At 37.9% G+C, this 21,404-nt stretch overlaps 2 protein-coding genes across 2 annotated transcripts; both read right to left on the bottom strand.

Annotated features, from left to right (window-relative positions):
* Positions 1-527: 527 nt before the first annotated feature.
* LOC138183778 (gastrula zinc finger protein xFG20-1) lies at positions 528-19,798 on the bottom strand. The gene is given in 6 exon segments (XM_081833753.1): positions 528-8,589; positions 8,678-9,527; positions 9,610-9,943; positions 13,444-14,844; positions 14,994-15,481; positions 18,672-19,798. Coding segments are annotated over 5 exon segments (3,162 nt in total). The 5' UTR covers positions 15,464-15,481; positions 18,672-19,798; the 3' UTR covers positions 528-8,482.
* Positions 19,799-19,938: 140 nt separating this feature from the next.
* Positions 19,939-21,111, bottom strand: LOC138182211 (uncharacterized). Its single transcript, XM_069117815.1, has 2 exons — positions 20,889-21,111; positions 19,939-20,786 (listed from the first exon to the last, which is right to left on the bottom strand). Exons 1-2 carry the CDS (start codon positions 20,903-20,905, stop codon positions 20,447-20,449), a joined length of 357 nt encoding a protein of 118 aa, XP_068973916.1. The 5' UTR covers positions 20,906-21,111; the 3' UTR covers positions 19,939-20,446.
* Positions 21,112-21,404: the final 293 nt, after the last annotated feature.

The following is a 21,404-nucleotide window of genomic DNA, read 5'->3' as shown; positions in this document are numbered from 1 at the left end:
TTCCTTAATGTTTAAAGTTGAAACAGCGATGAATGTAAGGATATGTCATGTTAAATAATTTAATACTACAGTTTACATTGTGCGAGCGTGTCAGTATGTTTGTACGTGTGCTATATAGAAATATATAGATACGCGTATAATATGTAGTAATATGTATTGTATTATATTAATATGTTATATGTTATACGCGTATTTACACGTGAAATGTTACGTCAAATTACCCCTGTAAATTATGTATTTATATTTATTAAGATGAACCGACCATATATCGGCTTTATTATATAACGCTTCCAAAGTGTACATAATCGGACATATTACGTGAATATAGTTAAAAAAAGATCAACGTTTTGTTATCGGTTGTAGTAGTTACAATTAAACTAATAAATCATTATTACATAAAATTATAAGTCGTTTTAAATTAAATCATATTTTATAACCCATTTGTGTGTGTGTGTTTGTTTGTTTTAGCATCAGGATATGGAGAATGAAGGAATTATGAATAATAAAAATTAGCATATTTTCTTAGATGACTTTTCATACAATTTTTATATATATATATATAGATATATATATTATATATATAGGTTATTACATAAAGCAGCACTGGGAAATGTCCGAAAAAACGTTCACAAACTTTAAACTTCTATCCTCGCAACCTAAATTCGTCTGTCTGTATTTTTTTTTTTTTTATACCTACATCTCCCTTTTATACGTTTCGTCTTCTCATCTACTACATAAGTCTTGCTTTTTTGTTTGTCTCAAACTGCGTACCTCTTTCCTCGTCCTTACATTCCTGAAGATTACATGTTTTTTATGCACTCTATACAAAAATAAAACGCTGAGATCATCAGAGGGTTCGCATAGTTATACACAATTTCTCTTATTAGTCCTTTCTTTTCTTTTTTTTTTTTTTTTGTTTCACCTTATCTTTCTTTCCCTTTCTTCTCTCTTTTCCCGCTTTCTGCTCTCTCTCTCTCTCTCTCTCTCTCTCTTTCTTCTTCATCCCTTTTTACTTCTCGTCTGTTCTTTCCCTTTTTGATTTACGCACCATGACGAACGAACGGTATTATTTTACTCTTTCCTTTGTACCCTGGAAGACTGTGGTACAAATGTTTCGGTGAGGAACAAACGGAAATGAAGAAAATGAAAACATGGTGGATTCAAACAAAAAGCTCGTATTTCCTATATTCCGAGCTTGAAAATTTCACTATTTCCCTTTCTTTCTCCTTTATTATCTATCGGATGTCCGGAAAATCCACAACCGGAAACGCAATCTTAGATTCGAAAAATGAGTAACGAGTAAATTTCTTTTTCGAAGGAAGTACATCGTTTATCGATGTTAAATTTTTGTTAAATACTTCTTTTTCGTATCTTTTTTTTTTTCTTTTTAATTCGAAGCTACTAATAATCGCAATTATGGCAGTATGTATGCGCTCTTTAGGTATACGGTTTATCGTGATACACTAAACGGTGGTGAACAAATCAAGAAGTTCAACAAATACAGTTTTTCGAGACAAGATAAATACGATTCAACTCGAGATATAGCTACCGAAACTTCAAGTTTTCTAAACGATATATCCTATTGTGTGCATTCAGCGGTGCGTCGAAATTAATTCTCAGAGAGTTCTATACGGTTTATATAAAATATTCACCATTCACAATTTGGCTAGTCTATTACAAAAGTATATACCTTGCTAACATTTGATCGGTCGCAATGTAAGTACCTTGCGCTATTTCGAGTAATCTATAAAACGTCAGCCTTTGCAGTCTCGTAAAAAGTTTGTAAGAATATCTTTCTTACGGATCTTTAGTATTGCGTTTGTGTGTCCAATAAGAAGAGTTCCTTAAAAAATCTTTTACAGATCTATTTAAACAAATTGCACGTACGATTTGTTGGCACCCTCTGCACTTACGTTTTCGAGTAAAACGCTACCGTATTAAAGAGCAAAATAAACAACAAAAAAAGAACGAAATAAATTACGAAACTATCAAAGTTTTCGTATTTTTATGTTTTTACTACATATTCTTTTTAATTTCCAAAAATGTTCTCTAAAGTTACGAATTGAATGTGAGTTTCTTTTGTCGCGTGGAAGAAACGATTCATGAGTGCAAAGGGTTAAAATAAAATCATTGTCATAACTTTTCTACTACATTATCGAGACAAAACTAATGGAAGAGAGAAGAACAGAAAAAAGAAAATAAATTGCCTCGTTGCGTCGCGGACTCTCCGGCTACTCGGTAGATGTCTATTTTACGCGTAATGACTTATGTGCGATGCGTACTTATTATATTCCCTAGGCTATTGGAAAAAGAGGAGTTTAAATGCTTTGTACTATGTCGAGGAATTTGTATATCTTTCCATATTTCCCTTCCGTCGTTACTCGCCTGTTGTGCTGACGTCTCTGTTTGAAAAACCGGTAATCACATTTACGCACACGCGCACAGAGGACGCACGCAAAAAACGCAAGCACACATACCACGCCGACTGGACAAGCCGAGAAACTGAACCGCGGCAGCTGGATACTCCGATAAAATATACACGTAAGAACAGCGCCCGTTGGTTCATGCAAAACTTCTCCTGTTTCATTCGAATCCTTTACGGTCTAGCTCCTCTACTAATTTAATTTTAATCTATAACTTTTTCCAAAGGACTTATTACGATAGAAGAATCGGTTAAACGACTTTTTGGTTTACTAACTGATTCCCAAAATAGATAAAAGAAGATATCGAAATGTAACAGTAATTTAAGTTCCAGAAATTAATTTTTCTTTCCTGCGCTAAAAATTTCTATTCTTCTTTCATTTGTTTGTGTGTCGAAAAACTGATAAAGTTAGACTGTAAAGGATCATGTAAGTACACATGTACTAACTGCGTCTTACGTCTAAGGTTACTTAAAAAACCAACAGCTATCCGATGAACTTTATAAAAAATTATTCACCTCTCGATCGAGAAATCATTATCTTGTTCCATTCGAAAACGATGTATTTTTACTTGGTGTTCATCTTAAGTCTATCCCTTCTTTCTTTCTTCTTCGGTTTCGTTCTATTTACAAGGAAAAAAGTGCGCGGGAGAACGCTTCGGTGCCTCTAAATATATTAGCGCGAATCTCAAGTTTCGTTATTGTACTTTTCTCCCCTCCCTTTTGCGTTCTTCTTTTCTTTCATTTTTGCATGAACCAACTAAAATCCGTAGCTCGCGCGCGAAGCAAATTATTACGCTCCACGCGACGAAGCCATTTTTTTAAATCGAATTCATTTTCGGCTCTATTCTGCATTAGTACGATTAAGAGTTTTTTTTTTTTCGACACTGCGTAGAAAAATATGGTTTTCATTGTCACCCTCATATCTCTCAGTGAATTGCGTTTGATTTACAACAAACTGTTACCTTTTAAACTTTTAGTTTTTTTTTCTTCTTCCCTGTTCGATCAATTACCTTTACGTCTGATCGCTCGTCGAAAACAATCAGTTTTACAATAACTACACGGTAAATTAGCGAGAAATCAATGCTCGAAACTGTGTTTCCCATCGTCGTCGTTCTTTCTGGTTATTCAATTTCTCTTCTTACTCATTTTGACGAGGTTAAGATCGATAGACGCGAAGACTTATCATTACCGAACACGATGTCTCATTTCGAGCAATGATTACCTTCGAACTTATTACAGAAATAGCATTCAAATGTCTAATCGTATCGCTGTAAAAGATAGTATACAAATAACGCAAAAATGTAATAGTAATAACAATAACGGTATTTCGTGATATTAATCCTCTATAATCTAAACAAAGCATTCGATGCTTTGAGAAAAAGTTCCCATTTTCAAAAATTTTGGAGACCTTTTTATAAATTTGTTTCTTGTTCCAAGAGAAAATGTTTAATGCTTTAAGTTAAAAGCCATTACATACTCGCGCGCATTACTACGAATAGTCCATAGAGGATTAAGTAAACACCAGTACGAAACGCTTTTACCATACGAAAAAAGGAATTCTACAAGTTTCCGTGAATTTGTTTTCTCAAGATTTAAGACCTTTCTTTCTTATGTCTTCTTCCTTACAGTTTCTAGTAAAACTGTAAAACGAGATGTACGCAAATTCAATCTGTTATTATCATTTTGTCATTTTTCCCATTCTCTCGCTCTCGGTTTCGCTCGCAGTCTCTCCCTTTCACTCTCTTAGCTCGTGCAACTTAGGCAATAAAGGCCTATACCTTATTACTACTTATGCTCTATAAAACGCGATACTTATGCTCGTTTAATCATTAGACACTACTATCGATTACAAGAACGGAAAACGTATGTATCTATAGGCAGAAGACAAATTAAATCATTTCCAACCACTGAGTTCGCGAAACAGAGTTCCTCGGTATCTTCTGTAACGAAGCTGTAGTTTCGCTTCGTTTGATTCATGATATAAAGTAAAATATCTATACACTTGATACACAGGAAGGAATAAGTACAAAACGTATACATAGCTCTACCAGCGAAATTCTAATCTTGAAAAATGCAAATAAATATTTCCCATCCCATTCGAGTAACCAATTTTCCACGTCCTTTTATACTTGGCTTTTGTCATTTAATGAAACACAAAAAGATTGCTAAGAAAGAAAATTGAAGAAATCATAATCGAAAAGTACAGAAAAAACGTGTTTCTTCATTCTGTTCACTCCCCTTTCGTCAATAACTCTCGTCTCTGGATCCTCTTTTTTTTTCTTTTTTTCTAAAAAACACACATCTTACTTTTTCTTCTCTTTCAATAATCATTTTCACATTATTAAAAAATATTTCATCTTCTTCCTCTCTCGATCGCCCGTTGAACCGCTTTTTGTTCATCTCTTTTTTGTTAGCTTGCTCACGGCGCAAAAAGAGTGTCGGATGGCGACGAAAACGACAAAAAAGTTGCGAACGGGGGACGAAAGAGGAAAGGAGCATACACAGGGTGTCCCGAAAAAGAGCTATGCACGAGGCCATATCCATGGACTTTTACTCATAAGGTGGAAAAAGTATGCAGGTGCGGTTAAAGTCCAGCGCTATGCAAAGGCACCGGAGAATTGTTATTTTTCTTTCTTCTCTTCCGTTTTTACAGACGCGTTAACTATTCTTATTCCTCCCTTTCCTTTCTCTCCTTCTCATCTTTTTTTTCTCTAGGAACACCAACTATGCCTATTATACCTCGACGAAGTGGTCGGTTTTCTGAAATATCAAAGACAAACTGTCCGCCTCGTCGAGCGCGGAAATATCAGGTTCTTTCTCCATTTTTTTATTCATTTTTCTTTTTGCCTACCCTTGAAAATAGACCGCTTCTTGAGCCTCTCATTTGTTTAATCTCTCAAAGAAAATCATACGTCGAACTTCTGAAAAATTTTTCTCTCCCTCTCTCTCTCTCTCTCTCTCTCTCTCGCTCGCTCGCTCGCTCGCTCTTTTTCGCGCGCGCTCGCTGTTGTTTTATTTTTTCTTTTTATAAATCGTAAAGCTATTTGTCATTATTTTCATCTCACTTTTCCTCTTCATTTAGTCCACCGACTTCCTGTTCCGGAAAAATTTGATCTCTCTCTCTCTCTCTCTCTCTCACACACATTATCTATATTTTTATATTATATTATATACTTTTATATATATAACTACCCACATGTCAACGTTCTTTCTTTTTTCCTCTCTTTCCTTTTGTTTAATTCTTTCACAGGCTCTTTCTCTCTTTCCCTTATATTTTTCGGATTATTAATGCACGCATAAGACGCACGCAAACAAGCACACACGTTCCGACATATTTTTCTCTCCGATTCGGCGCGCGCGTGCATGTACACGCATACAACACATGCAGACATACGCATCTTTTATACTTCTCTCCTCGTCTTTCACTTACATATCGTAGTAATCTTATTTTTTTTTCTTCATCTTGTATACAAACTTACTCGCTAAAACATATAACCTAAAGTGTACTCTCTTGTTCTCTTTCTTCTCTTCTCTTTTTTTTCATGATTACAAGTACATGGCGATGGAGTATTTTAATACAGCTCGTTCTTTTATACTTTTTTTAAATGTATATATATATATATAACTTTCAGTATATATATATACATATATATTTGTATATAATATTTTTAGTACATCCTTATATTTGAGGTCTGACGAATCCTGAATTTTTCATATTACCTGCTATAGAACGTATATACGACTTCTGCTAGAAATATGATGCAAAACAGTCGGTGAGGATCAATTGGAAGAAGACCAAAAATGTATGATTACTGGAACAAAACTTAAGTGAACGTTAGAAAATAACTGTGTGTATATTTACGGTCAAACGTAGGAAATAATTAAAATATATATCAACGATGAATTTGTACGTCTATTCTATTTGCATACCCTAAGTTCTTTACAAAATACTTTATAGTTCATTCTCGTAAGCAGTAATGGATCGCCGAAACGCGTCGTCCTCCCAACGAATACGATGCTTTCGATATTTTCCCTTTCCTTTCTCTCTTTCCTTTTTATAATAGCGCATCACATTCCTAACTACTTTTTTCATACGTTATATTCTTGCATTTTGTTTTCCTCATACGGTTTACATCAGAACGCAAACGTATTAAGCAGCTGTTGCGTGTAATGTTTAAGGATATAGGACGTCTACTTTTAAGAATTAAAAGAAAAAAAAAAAAAAAAAAAAAGGACGAAAGGATAGCGTCGACGATCTGGTAGACTGAATTAATGCCTGTGGCAAGAAAGTATCGGCGTAGAGAGTTCGAAGAAAATGGCACACTGAATAATACTAAAACGAGGAAGAAATGGTTGAAAAAAACATATCAGACAAAGTGAGACAATTGGAACAAATGTCAGTTTTGTCCGAAACGATCACAGTCCGCGAGGGTATTTCACTTCCACGATGCGGATAAATAAGACATAAAAAAAGATTATAAAACTAGCATTCTTTTTAACGACGATTACTTGAATATTTACTATAATATATACGTATAAAAATTATAATAATAATAATAAACAAAGAAAATCAAAAGTACATGAAGTCTAACGAAAAACGTTCACTAACACGATCAGTATTCAACGAAAGTTAAAGGGATTTAACGAAAAAAATATGTATAAAAAACAATGTAAAAACGATATAAAAAACGATGTAAACTCCTAAAGAACTTACGTATATAAAAAAAGTCAGATATAGTACGATCCTCGGCGATATCGCAAAATATATACGTGTACATAAATACATACATATGTATATATACGCAATTATGTATAAATGTATACATACAAGCAAAAATTTGGAACTATATATTGTAAAATATAAAATACTGTCAACTTTGTATATATACGAAATAAATTTATAAAAACAAAAGCGAAATAATGTTCTTTCGTTCCTTTATTGACTAAAGTATTGCCACGTGTTCTTTTAGCTACTGCTTTGTAATGTTTCATTAAAACATTAAATAACTCAACTCTAAAAATAAAATATTTTCTAACATCGTCGAAAAGATTGTAAACATATTTAATTCTTTAGATCAAGATACGATCAAAATATCACTGAGTCAATGATTAAAAGAAACATACTTTTCAGCTTATTAAGAAATTGAAAGACGTTACATATTAATCGGTGGGATGACTCGTTTGCATCCTTATATACATGTCTTCATTCACACAAATTCCAAACTTTTGTTTGTGTTCAACGATTTTCGGTTGACTAATTGAAAATAAATTTATAAACTAAATTGAATCGTTCGGTTCAACTCATTTGGAAAAGATTTATAATATTTCTCTCTCTTGATAATAAGCTTAGCTTGATAATAAGTAGCTTCTTTGTGTTTTACATCAAGCCTTCATAAAAATATGTTTTGTTTCTCATACATACAGTAGTATGGCAAGACTTTTATATCAGGCTCTAATCTAACGCTCCTAGAGAAAATTATGGTGTCTCCTTTCCGTGTGCATGGAAACACTCTCTATGTCTCTCTCTTCATTTTTTTCTTTTTTTTTTTCTTTTTTGATCATGTACATACACATATGGCACACTTTTTCAAGATAAGATCTATGCGTACATATCTCAAAAACAATACCCGACATACAGGTGATAAAAACTGTGCATACCGTTGAAAAATTTATGCAACTGTCACAGCTTTTGCATTATTGTACTAGGACATAGAGAGTCAGCAGAATCACGGATAATTGTTTGTTATCGTAGAAAACTTACTAAAGTCGAAACGAAGAAAAGCGGTCGAATTAACTCTCACTGGCTAAGAGTACTCGTATAATTTGTCAGTTTTGTTACCTCTTAATCGAGGTCTTCCCCTGCTCTCAGAAATCTTTAACGTGTCCCAAAAAACTGAGGTCGTGCGTTTGATAGTGGCTGGATGTAGCAAGTGGCGTGACACTCGATTGGTGCGCCACGTTAACGGCCGTCAAATGATGATGATGCAACGAATGATGAGAAGTATGCGAGTGAAGAATATTATTAGGATGGGGAACTTGGAAGTTCCCTGGTGGCGGGGCTCAGGACAGGAGAGGTCCCGGATGTCCACCAGAAAGAACAGATGATGCTGTAACAGCTGTTGTCTGCATGTTTGAGACATTATTTTGTTGTTGATTTTGCTGTGTACCTAGAGATAAAAGAATCTCGTTACCATAACAAAAATGCTTTATTTATGTTTATCATTACACAGACAAAAAATATTTCTATCTCCTTACCAGCATTTTGACTGAGCTCAGCTTTTACCCTTCTTGCAATGTGGCTTCTGGTATGCTTTCTTAAATGATCTTTACGATAAAATCCTTTTCCACACTCTGTGCATACATGTCGTTTCTCGCCAGAATGTATAACGAAGTGTAATGTCAATTGCTCTTTCCTTTTGAAAGCTTTTAAACAAACAGTACAAACGTATGGACGTTCGGGGTTGTGACTCTGTTTGTGACGTGTAAGATGATCCTTTCTTTTGAGGCCTGCCCCACAAATATCGCACACGAATCTTCGTTCTAAAGTATGTCCCAGAAGATGTTGTTCCAATAATTCACGTTCTGGGTATGCCATATGACATTCTGGACAGCAATACAATGTAGAGCCATCTAGAGCCGTCGTTAAGCGAATTTCTCCAGGTTTTGGACGTGGCTTTTTCTCCTTGGGAGCCTTCTTCTTTTTCTTCTTTTTATTATTCGGGGACATCATTATGTTAGGCGTTGTTGTAGTTGCTACAGCTACAGAAGTGGTTTGTGCCATTTCTGATTCTTTCTTAATACTTTCTGCAGAATATTTTAAGAAATGATGTAAACTTAACGGTAAAGTACTAGCTGGTAAATGACTGAGGTAATCTGCCACTGTGGATCCAGGAGTAGCCAAAGACTGCCATGTAGCAGGCATAGTTGCAGGAGTTTGAGTATGAGCGTGCTGCTGATGATGTTGATGCATCGTATAATCTTGTTGACTACCATTTGTTGTAGTTTCTCCATTGCGCTGTTGCTCGTCTCCCTTCTTTTCTTTATTTTTATCTTTATCCTGTAGGAGATTGCAAACATCTTGTTGATTTATAGTTTCGGTCGCTTGCTGAAAAGTTTCAATTCTCTATTAAGTACTTCTATATTATCCTATGCTTTAAATTTTAATACAGAAAGACAAAGTAGCTGACCTGATGATAAGAACGCTTTTCTGGCATTCCAGGCGAATTAGAGGGCCGCTGTTGAACTGGTTGAGCTTGGGAATATGGTACGTTTGGGTAATGATGAACATTGCTGTTAGGATAACTTGCTTTATTGTTCATCATCACTTGTGACTGAGCAGATTGCACGCCGTTGCTTTCAGGACGGTACTTTCCCATAACCGGCACTCCAATCGGAGGCTGGTTGGGAAAATGATTGGCGTAACGTCCGCCCGCACCGCCGGAGCCGTCGGTTGCGAACTGATGAATACTAGGAATAGTACCGGGAAAATGGCTTCCGAACGGCGGGAAATTCATTGCAAACCGTCAATCAAATACCTGAAAAATTGTAAACGAATTAGAACCGATATAAAATGATACTTATCGCCACTTTACATACTACGAGTTACAGGATGGTTTCGCGGAACAAGTTCGTCGGTCAACCAACATCTTTCAACATTTTCCCAAAATTTACAATCACAGCGCGTTATCGTTAACATACTAATAAACATTGAACAACTCGTCGACATTAGACAGTGATATGTGCCTATGAAATACATTGCAACCGCCTTAAACAAAAATTATGCCATCGTCCGTGGGAAAAACTCGGGGAGAGAAAACTCGGAAAATAAGTTGTCGGCGACATCGGCGATAACAACGGGAGAGACGTTTCGCGGGTACATGACACACCGAAACGAAGATATCTGGTACGTCCAACTTAAATGACGCCCGAGTATTTACTCACAGCAACGTCCCTCTCCCCATGTTTCTTCGCCGTGGAATCGAATCCTTTCCTCGGAGGGGGGTCTCCGAGAGGTGAGAGCGAGCGTAGGGGCAGATTTTTACAACACGAGAGACACAAGCATAAGAAGCAAGAGAACACAGCACGCCACCGCCACCGCCGCTGCTGCGTCAGCCTTCTGTCACGAGGAAATACACACAGGGGAAACAGTCGCGTTTCCCTTCTTAAACCGCACGATTGTTGTACAAAAAAAAAACACGTAAATCTTCACTGGTGCATATACTAGGATATTGCACGCGTTCTTTTAATAAGGATTACGAAGGATATACACTGATTATAGAAAAGGGTAGAAGACGGAAAAAGACGTTAAAAAACGAATATTGTAAGCGGCGGAGGATCGTCGCGATGCGGGGGAAGGGTGGCCGTAGAGGGACGGCGGCGCGGAGAACGGGAATCAGAGGACGGGAAGAATGAAGGAGAACGGGGGAGGACGCAGGGGGGATGATCTGGTGGCAGAGGGATGGGTACAGTATGCGTGCAGTGGGATGAAGTGTGAGGGGAGAGACCCGGAGACTTCCCCCTCTCGGCACCTAGTCGATACGCGGGGGCCGAATTCGCACGAAATTCAGCAGAAAATGGCCGTACCGAATACGGAACATCACGAACGTTAAGCTCTAACTTAATTCGAAAAAATTTAGTAGAAAATCCACCTTACCATTTAGTACTTAGCAGCTTGCGCTCGCCTGGTACAAAAATTTTCACGAAGCCGAGAATCTCCGAAAAAAGATCCCCCGCTCTATGTGTGTGCCGTTGACACCTGTCCCTCAAGTCGGTGCCCCCACCCCATCCGTCCGCCCTCTACTGTGCCAGCCTCTTAACTATTTTTTCTCTCTCCCGACCCTCCTCGCAACCGCGCCGGCGAAAATGCCCGAATCCATCGGGGTTTTAACTTCGAATTGCTCCCGGCGACCTGCCATTATTTTCTCTCTCTTTCTCTCCGTCCATGGGAGTAGGAACAAGTTCGAGATATATACTCCACGGTCGTCGAGGAATACCACCAATCAGAAAGAGAAAAGTACGGAGCGAAACTTGACGAGGAATATCTTGTGTCTTATAATGTTATATTTTTGTAATTAACAGTTAATTAATAATCTTTATTATTGCAGAATGTGAAATCGAATTTAATAATATAAGAATTTATAGTTAATGTGTATGAAAATTGTTGTAACGAATAATTTATTTGTAAATGAATATTTTATTAAAATTAATAAAAATTAAAATTATATGCGTGTGTGTGTGTGTGTGTACTTATATATATAGTAACATAAAAAAATATATAATCCTTACATCCATTAATAGAATAATAACAATACAAATATACAAATGATTTCAAAGATTAATAGATTCTCCTGTATATAGATTATCCGTTAATAGTTTGTTTATTTAAAATGCATCGATATATTTTAGATATTAACATCTCATGCTCGGTAGTTGATAAATTAAAAGTACGCGAATCAATAATACAAAAATTTTTTATAATTGGTTAATCAATAGAAAATTGTTTATATTAAATGTTTTATTTTAGCTATTTTCTCCAATATTTATGTAAGTAACAATGAAAATGACTTATAGACTATCCATACTGATTATGATAATAGCTATAATAATATGATAATAAAATAATAATTATATTTCTTGTACAGTTATACCCATTGCCTTTGATAATGATACTTGCAATAAAAATTATTCTTTTTGTATACATACATCTTTTTCTCAAATGATCTTGAGAGTGTATCATGATTGATTAATAAATTGGATGATGTTTCATTTCCAACAATTATTTGCTGTAGCTCTGAAATGTGCATTTTATGATAATACAAAATCTTTTTTTCAAATATGTATATTCAACTGAAAGAAGAGAATTAAAAAGTTTTCTCATAAAAACTATTAGTTTAGTAAATAAAACGATTTAAATACTATACAAAATAAATTACACTAGCTTAGAATCTCTAGATGTATTAGTGGCTGTAAAACTACTTTTTGCTGAATTTAAATACACGGTTTTAATTAGCCACTCGTATTTTGTGATAATCTTAAATTAATTCAAAAATAACAGATGTACTTACATTTAGTTATTTTGAAATTTTTGTAATAATAAATGTATTTTTCTTAGATTGATTTATATTGATAAAGTAAAAAATGTATCTATTTTCATAAAAGCAAACATTAGTTAATCAATGTGTAGATGCAGATACAAATATAAAACTTTACAATTTATATCGCAAAACGTAGTTTTCTTTTAAATGTTAATCATCGTCCAACAGTTTTTACGATACACTCTTGTTTCGTGTCTTTATAATCACGTAAAGAACAAGTGGAATAAATAAATGGATTCATTTTATATCTGCACGACAGTTTCTTCCCTTTTTGTGAACAGTAAATTGGTTGTATTTACAGCCCTGCCTTGTGTATTATTTTAGTTTAGTTTCTTACGCATTACGTATTTTTCTCATCTTATATTTATTATGAAAAAAAAAAAAAGAAAAAAAAATTAACTTTAGCCGAAAACTCGATTGCATTCTGTGTGACGAATCCAGTTCACGCTTTCAAAAATATATTTTCATATTTATATATTTATATATATATATAATATATGTATATATAAACTTCTTTATTTAATTCTAACTTGCGTCATGGAACTGGATTAGCGACAAAAACATTTTGAATTAAACGAGCAAATTAACTCGTTCTTTATAATTTTTTTTTTTGTTTTTCTACACGTACGCTATAACGTGTACGCAAAAATGAAAAATCATACGTATGAACTTCGTTCGTCAGTCAGCTCAGCAGTGTAATTATAATCATAGATTAATCTGGCCTACAACTTCCTTAAGAAGCTGATGGTGTACAAACTTCGAAATGCGACGGCTCGTCAGTAAAAGTATCTTTATTTAAAGATACAGCGAATGTCTCAATTTTGTAACACCACTACTAGGCAACGATAACCACCATCAACGAATTTTTTTAACACAATACCAATTTGACTATGAGATTATAGAATTCAATCGGCAAGAACACCTTGCCTTGCACGACCTCTAGCTTGTTGATGATTAAATCGGAAGAACCGCCCAGGCTGACTCGGGGCGGTATGCTGCTGCTAATGCTGCTGCTGCTGCTGCTGCTGCTGCGGCTGCTGCTGCTGTTGTTGTTGCTGCTGCTGCTGCTGCTGTTGCTGCTGCTGTTGTTGTTGTTGATGATGGAGCATGGCCATTGCACCAGTTTCCGCAGCAGTTGGAAGAACAACCGTAGACTGTTCACTAACAGCTATCTGATGAATCTGTGCCTGAGATCCTTGACCTACTTGTATTTGAATCTGCTGCAACTCAGATACCGAAGATTGTTGCTGTAATTGGTCTGCTTGCTGTTGCAATTGTTCCGCCTGTTGTTGTTGATCCGTTTGCTGTTGTGAATTTTGGGAAGTATCAGCAATATTCGAAGGATCTTCTTTGATACGTTTTGCCAAATGGGATCTGGCATGTTTTCTCAAGTGATCTTTGCGATAAAATGCTTTACCGCATTCAGTGCAAACCTCTGTTTTCTGTCCAGAATGTATAACAAAATGAAGATTCAAGTGCTCTTTTCGTTTGAAGCCTTTCATGCAAACTGAACAAATAAAAGGTCTATCAGGGTTATGACCCAATTTGTGCCGTTCTAAATGTTCTTTACGTTTCAAACCTGCACCACAAATGTCACAAATAAACCTTCTTTCTATTTTATGCCCGATAAGATGCTGTTCCAAGAGTTCCTTTTCAGGATAAGCCATGTTACATTGAGGACAACAGAACAGTGTTGTTCCATCAAGAGCAGTAACTATGCTAACTTGACCTGGTTTTGGCTTTTTTGGCTTTGGAGGCTTTTTCTTATACTTCTTTTTTCTCTTAGGTTTTGTACCAGATTCTTGTTCCTCAACGACATCGGGAATAATAGCGGTTTCACCGCTTGCCACGGTAATCTGTACCGCTTGTTCACCGGACGCAGTGCTTCCAGATGCGTCTAAGCCATCAGCTCCTAGAGGACTCGACTCGATAGTGGCTTCTCTCTTTATCGTTTCTGCCGAAAATTTCAAAAAGTGCTGCAAACTAAGAGGCAAGGTACTAGCAGGCAATCTAGAGAGATAATCAGCCACAGTTGACCCTGGGGTTGCCAGACTTTGCCAACTCGCAGGCATAGATGTAATATATTCCTCTCCACTTTGATTCCCTTGATTCTTAATGTTACCTCTTTTAATGAGAGCGACCGGTGTCGTACCTTCCTTTACATCTTCCTTCGACTCTTCCATACCTTCGCGTAAAATTAAATCTTGTGGAATTTGTGCGACGACGGTTAATCCTTCAGGTGCCCCTGGTAGCTGCACTGTCTGTTGAATGGTTTGTTGGGATGTAGTGGTGACTGCTGTGGATGTACTTTGGGTTGTTTGATCAGACCTAAGATAAGGACAATATATATTTGTGTTAATTGTTTATATTCTAACATAAACATACAATTTAAAAAAATACGAAATAGGATACATTTACTATAAACAATCCTATGTAAAATGTGCTAAAAGTAATTTAGATGAAACGATGGTTCTTACGTTTGCGTCGTAGCCACGGTGTTTTGTGGTTGAACTTGAATTTGTACCCCATCTGCGCCTTGTTGACTATATGCAACGGTAAGAACTGTTGCGGCACCTTGGGGGAACTGTCCCAAAGATATTGGAGCCAAATGATATTTGGGCTGATCACCGCTGTTTCCACTTTGCGAAACGCTGGGATTGACCACCTGGATTTGGACGGTTTGCTGCTGTTGCGTGCCATCTTTTCCAGGTACGGTAATTGGCAGCGTGATAATTTGCTGCTGCTGATTGTTACCCCCTTGAGCCACCGCGAACCCGTTCGGATCGACCGGCCTCAGATAATGAACCCCACCTTCGCCACCGGATAAAACGCCAACCACCTGACCACCAGTGGGTAGGTTTTGCGCGAATTTAGCGGTTGCAAACTGATGAACTGTGCCCGTCGGTAGCGAGCCTGTTGTAAACCCGGGGAAGGGCGTGAAATTCATCTTTCACGATAATTAAATCTGAAAACCAAACAGAACGTAGTTAGCATTAGGATATAAATAATGAGCATGAAATTGATCGGTTATTGAACGTTCGAAACGAAATACAATATTTTTTCAGCTATGCCAATTTTTACACTGAATAAAGCAGTCAAAATGTAAATAATAATTAAAAACTATGAAAATTGTCAAAACTGAAGATATTGTGTTATTTGTTTGCTAATTATCAAATTCTATAAACATATAAAAAATCATATTATATCGCTATAACGTCTTATAAAGTTGAAAATATACGTGTTTTTTTAAATTATCGTTTCTTTGCTCAAATGAAACGTATTTGCGTGTTACGAAACAAACAGAGTATCAAACACTTGATAACAGATACGTATTTACATATCATATTACACAACTACACTCACTTTGACGCATGAGTATTGCTGTCGAAGTTCATCGACCTTCGATACTTGAAACTGTTTCAAAACATATTCCGTGTTTTCATAGAATTCACAGATATTCTCTAATCCCGTAACATTCCTTCAGCAGACATATTCCGAAGTAAAGTAAATACATCATGTCTGTACATCGATCATGTTGCTAAATACGAAAAACAAATTGCAAGTCAATAAACATGCATAAAAACCAATTAATCTGAACATCATCTGTCATATATCGTAAACATCGAATCTAAAGATATTTTATTTCTCATTTAATTTTATCCATCGTTCGGTGTCAATACTATTAACTCTATTGTATTCCATTTTCTATGTTCGTGTCCCGTACTCGATATTAGCTACAGGTGGTTGGAGAACTTGTACACGACCCGCTGTTAAAAAGTTCCGCGCTATATGTGTTCCTACAGTAGTACAACGATTACCACAAAAAAAAAAAGAAGAAGCCGCCTCCCCGCGCAACGTATGTGTACGTTACCCTATTCGTTCGTAATGTTCGTATCGTATTAAATCAAGATCAAGGTTGAGTGGAATAGCATACATCGCAGGAAGGTAAATAGCAAATCTATTTGCTCTAAAGATACAGTGTTTAGCAATTTGGATCGGGCTTTCACACCACCGTTACCACCGCTACCCTTGTTCTCCCTGCGTTTGAAACGCGGTGCATTTGGTAACAGCACCCGAAGCATTTAACCGCGAAAGTGGTGAGAAGTTAAACGTCGAGAGTGTCCCGCGCTACCTCCTACCGTCGTAGTCTTAACTTCGAACCTCTTGACCATGTGTTGGTATGTGGGGGTGGGGTGAAAGATCCCCCACTTCACCCCCTTCCCCACCTCAAAGGGATCCGGGAGCAGGGAGGATAGTCGTCGAAGTGGCCCAGGATTGCACCCCACTCCACCATGATGGTGCCCCCACGGGGGTAGGGGTTAGGAGCACTCGACAGAGGGTAGGGGGGAACCCATAGGTGGGAAAACGGGAACCCACCGCGAAATAGAGCCCGAGACTCACTCTCTTTCTCGTACTAACACACAGAATATCGCGAGAATAGGACGGGAAGGAACGGATAGATCGGTGTGTAGGTGCGTAAGCGTGTGCCGCAAGCTCGAAAGGGTAGGGGTATGTCAAGAAAGAAGGGAGACGATCCTCGACATACCGGGAACTCCCCGGGGAGGGGAACGCGAAATATCGGGAGAGAACATACGAAGCAGACATCGCGGCAGACGAAGTGGGACACACCGATGACTCTCGCCCTTGATCCACCCGGTGGGTAGGGAAGGAGTAGTAGAAAACGGGTGAGGGATAGAGAAAGAGAGAGAAGAGGTTAGGTTACCCGTGCACCTCTCCTCCTTTCGACGTACCCGAGGAGGGTGCCGTGTCGAATGGACGATTATTTCGTGCCAGCAAGTCGTTGCGGGTGGTTGCACGGCTTAGTTAGAGAAACAAGAAGAAACTACCGTAAACGTGAACACACACGCATAAACAGGACGCACCGCGGGATGCGTTTTTCGACTTTCGCGGAATGGCGTGTGCGACTGACCGGTCAGCCTCGCCGACGTACCGTTGTTGGACGCTTTTGCAAGACGCGCATGTCGTAATGGCGCCGATTCTCTTAAGGTTCAACATATCTCTCTCACACTACATAACCGTCTCTCTCGCGTACACGTATCGAAGAGAGCATGTCTGAGCATTCGCGGTTTCTAGAGGAATTCTAGTGTCTCGTATGATATCGGGGGCAGCGTACGTTGAATGGAACGGCTCTCGGGCATTGTGCAATCAGATATGCTTTCTTACTAGCACCCAGGCTAAGAAAAATACGTAAATTTCGCACACAAGTAATAAGATGGGGTAAAACTGTAATAGAGAGAAAGAAAGAAAGAGAGAGAGAGAGAGAGACGCTGTATATGATACAGATTACGACGGGTACTCTATATCTAATGTTGAACGGGTGTAGTTAAGGCAACATCGCAGTTGTGTAAACATCGAAGGCAAGTGCGCGCGCGCGCGTATAGACGGCGCCGCGGCTGTTAGGTAAACTGATGGACAAGGTTACCACGTCAGCAGATTCGGTGATACATCGGCCATGATGGAATTGAGTACACGGTGACGCGAGAAAATAGCACAGGTCCGCGAAGCCCGATGCTTTGTTCTCTCGATGGTTATTCCCTCTCTTCTCCCTTTCGCCCTGCGTCTCTCCCTCCCTTCAGTGCTCTTTCGATCGCGCATCGGGAGACGTTACGTGGAGAGGAAGTAGGAAAAAGATCGGGCGAGTTGGCAGAGGCGAGAGCAGGGCAGAGGCGAAACGGAGGACAGAGTAGAGCCAACAGAGGCACAGGCAGGGCTGTTGTTTACACCCCCACCTCGACGGGTTAGAGGCAGCGAGATGCCACGGAGGGGCCTCCGAGACCTCGGTGGGCACCCACCACCACGCAATTTCCAACCCCACCAGCCTCTCAACCACTGTCCGCACCTCCAACCACCCCACCAAAGCCAGCTCGAGCCAAGCCGTGAGCCACGACGAGGGCCCCGCGACGATTTTAGTGTCTTGGGGTGGGTGCTCTGTGGCCACCGTTTCGCGGTTTCTCGTGCACGTTTCGCATTAGGAGTAAAACGCGTAAAGATTCGTGGGGCGGCATCCGTCCGCGGATTCCTCCGACTCGTACCTTTAGTTTACCGTACGGAGACACACGTATATAGGTGCACGCGAGTTACCTGGGTAGAACAAGACGATCATCATCCACGAGGAAAATGCGTGTCCTACTCACCCACAAGCAGCTGTGTCTCTCCCTTGTGCACTCCAAACGTTGTACTGCTACTACTGTCGCCGCGTCGGGAGCTTCGCGTAGTACAGAGACCGTCCGCCTGGCTGGCTCGCCTGCGTCGTTCTCAATCTTCACCGTGGCGGCAGCAACTTTCTCATTTCTACGTATACATTCGCCGCTGTGCCACAGCTCTCTTGGCTAGCCACGGCTACTTTGCTTACGGTGCACACGTCATACGAGAGAGAAAGAGAGAAAGAGACAGAAAGAGAGAAAAAGAGAGACGTACGTCGAAATTGTACGTGGGTCTTTCAAGATGATCGTGACGAGTCGTGACTCGTGATAAATTCGCGCACTACTGGCAGTCTTCCTGCGTTAACGGCACAAGCCGCGACGCGCACTCATTTCCGGGTATACGACAGTCGAGCTCGATCGAGTATGGCCCCCGGTCGGTAGGTAAGCGTGGGTCTTGGGCCGGCCAACGGGGAATGAATTCGAGCTAACGGTACATAGCCACCCGACGGTGGCCACACGTTAACTCGAAGCGCCGTGATGCCAGGCCACTCTCCTAAAAACCACGAGCTGTGAAAGTAGACACCCTCCTTCTTCCTACGGATCCCAGGCTTTATCTTGAATGACCTCGTCTCACCGCCCTCGTCGAACGCATTCTTGTTTTCCTCAGTCAAGTAAATAAAAATACGTTTAACCGCGAAAACTTACTGCTGCTATTAATATTCTATCGGAGAAATATCAACTATGGCGGCGGTTACGCGCGGAGTATATTGTGAGAGCGAGGGGAAAGCGGCGCGTGCGCGCTTCTAGATTAAACAAGTCAACTCGTAATAGTACCGTTCTATTTACAGATATTACAGATGATCTTTATAGTCTTACAGGAGTCCCGAACTTTCGAAAAAGAAATTTTTAACAGCGCAAAAAACACCTGTCCGTCGCTCTGTCTTACTCTCAGTTACTTCGTTTCCTCTACCACTACAAAGCGACACTAACTCTGTGCGCACCTAGCGGAGACTGAAGTGAGGTTAGGTCGAGAATCGATATTATGAAGATACTTCGATGGCCGCCATATTTCTATATTATTGCGCGCGTTATACGAATCACTTGATATAGCCAGAGAGGAAATTTTTCTGATACAACTATTCGATCATCTGATCCTTTATTGTAAATAAATAAATAAATAAATATATAATATATACTGGTATATATATGTACTGGCAACACGATATAGGTACACAATAAAAGTAAATTAAAAGCCTAATGTCTTTTTCTTTTTTCTTTCATAGATACTTTTATTACAAATATGCTATTTCATACTTTCACAATCTCAAAATACTTTACGATCTAATATATATTTATAAGAAAAATACAATTGATCGACACGTCATTAATATAGAAACATCAATTTAATTCAATTGCTATTGCTATATTATATCATAATAATAACGAAATACAGATCATTCAAATTCTAAATTCGTTAATCATAATTATGCAAATTTTAATTCTATGTCTTTCCAAGCGAACTGTCGCTTGACAAAAAATTTTAAATACTCTTTTGATATATACAATTGTATTAATATGGAGATAATATCTTAATAATAAATAATAGATTGTTGTTTACAATGCTCTGAACATTAAATTTTTCAAGATTTCCATTGATTCGATTTAAGAAAATTCAAATTCGAGTAGAAATACATTGAAAAGGAATGAAGAAAATGATATGCAAGAAATGCTTAATGATTAGGAATTATAATTTGAAAATAGCGATATCAAAATGAATCAGATGCTCTCTGAACACGTTCCATATACAAGGAAAATAGCAGCTTGTTACTTTCGTAATAAAATGGATTTTCAGCTGCATCCAGATCAGGTTTATATTCTGCTATGTAACTACTTTGGCTAGAACTGCATCCGTCATATAACGGTGATCCTTGAGAAAGCTCTGAATAATTTGGCGATGGCATAAAGCTTCTGCTGCAGCAGTCTGTATCCATATTTTCAGTAACATTTTCATGCATGCCCGATAAACCATTAATATGAAGATTATTTATTCTTTTACTTAATGGCATAAATTCACTAAATTCTTCTTCTGCATCACGACCCCTTTTTCTAAATATCAGAAGCGAAGATGAATTAGCAGAATGAGATCCAACCATTTATATATGTTAAATGGTAGAGTGTCATTGCACACATACATCAACAAAAACTAACCTGTTAGCCCGAGTCATCCTTGAATTAATCTAAATTTTTAGCAGAAGATTTTAATACAAATATGTTCTTAACCACTGCATATTATGATATTTGTAACTTTTTTTCGTCGAAACAATTAACGTCGTATACTTTTAAGCTTACGTGTAAGTCATACGTTCGTGAAAAAAACAAAGCTTGATTATACAAATCAGCAGTATACTCCGATATTTTTATTGCTCTATAGTTCAACCTCCAGATGCTAGAGTGCGTAAGTGACATGTTTTTAAGCAAAATGTTCTAAACTTTAGATAAAAATAAAACGATCGAGAAAGATAAATAAAATAGGTATGAGAAAGAATATTTTATATTAAGATAACTATACATATTTTTATACTATAATATACAATATATTTATCTCTATGAAAAATGTTAGATATACTATCTAATAGCGAAAAAGGATGAATCATCTTAATTCATATTTTAAATAATTTGAAAGCTTCGATATCGCTATTTTTTTATTTAAAATGCATTAGTCAC

The sequence above is a fragment of the Bombus flavifrons genome, chromosome 1 (genome assembly GCF_040668555.2).
Source record: "Bombus flavifrons isolate JBK064 chromosome 1, iyBomFlav1_principal, whole genome shotgun sequence".
NCBI lineage: Eukaryota > Metazoa > Arthropoda > Insecta > Hymenoptera > Apidae > Bombus > Bombus flavifrons.
This window is presented reverse-complemented; position numbering and strand designations above follow the sequence as displayed.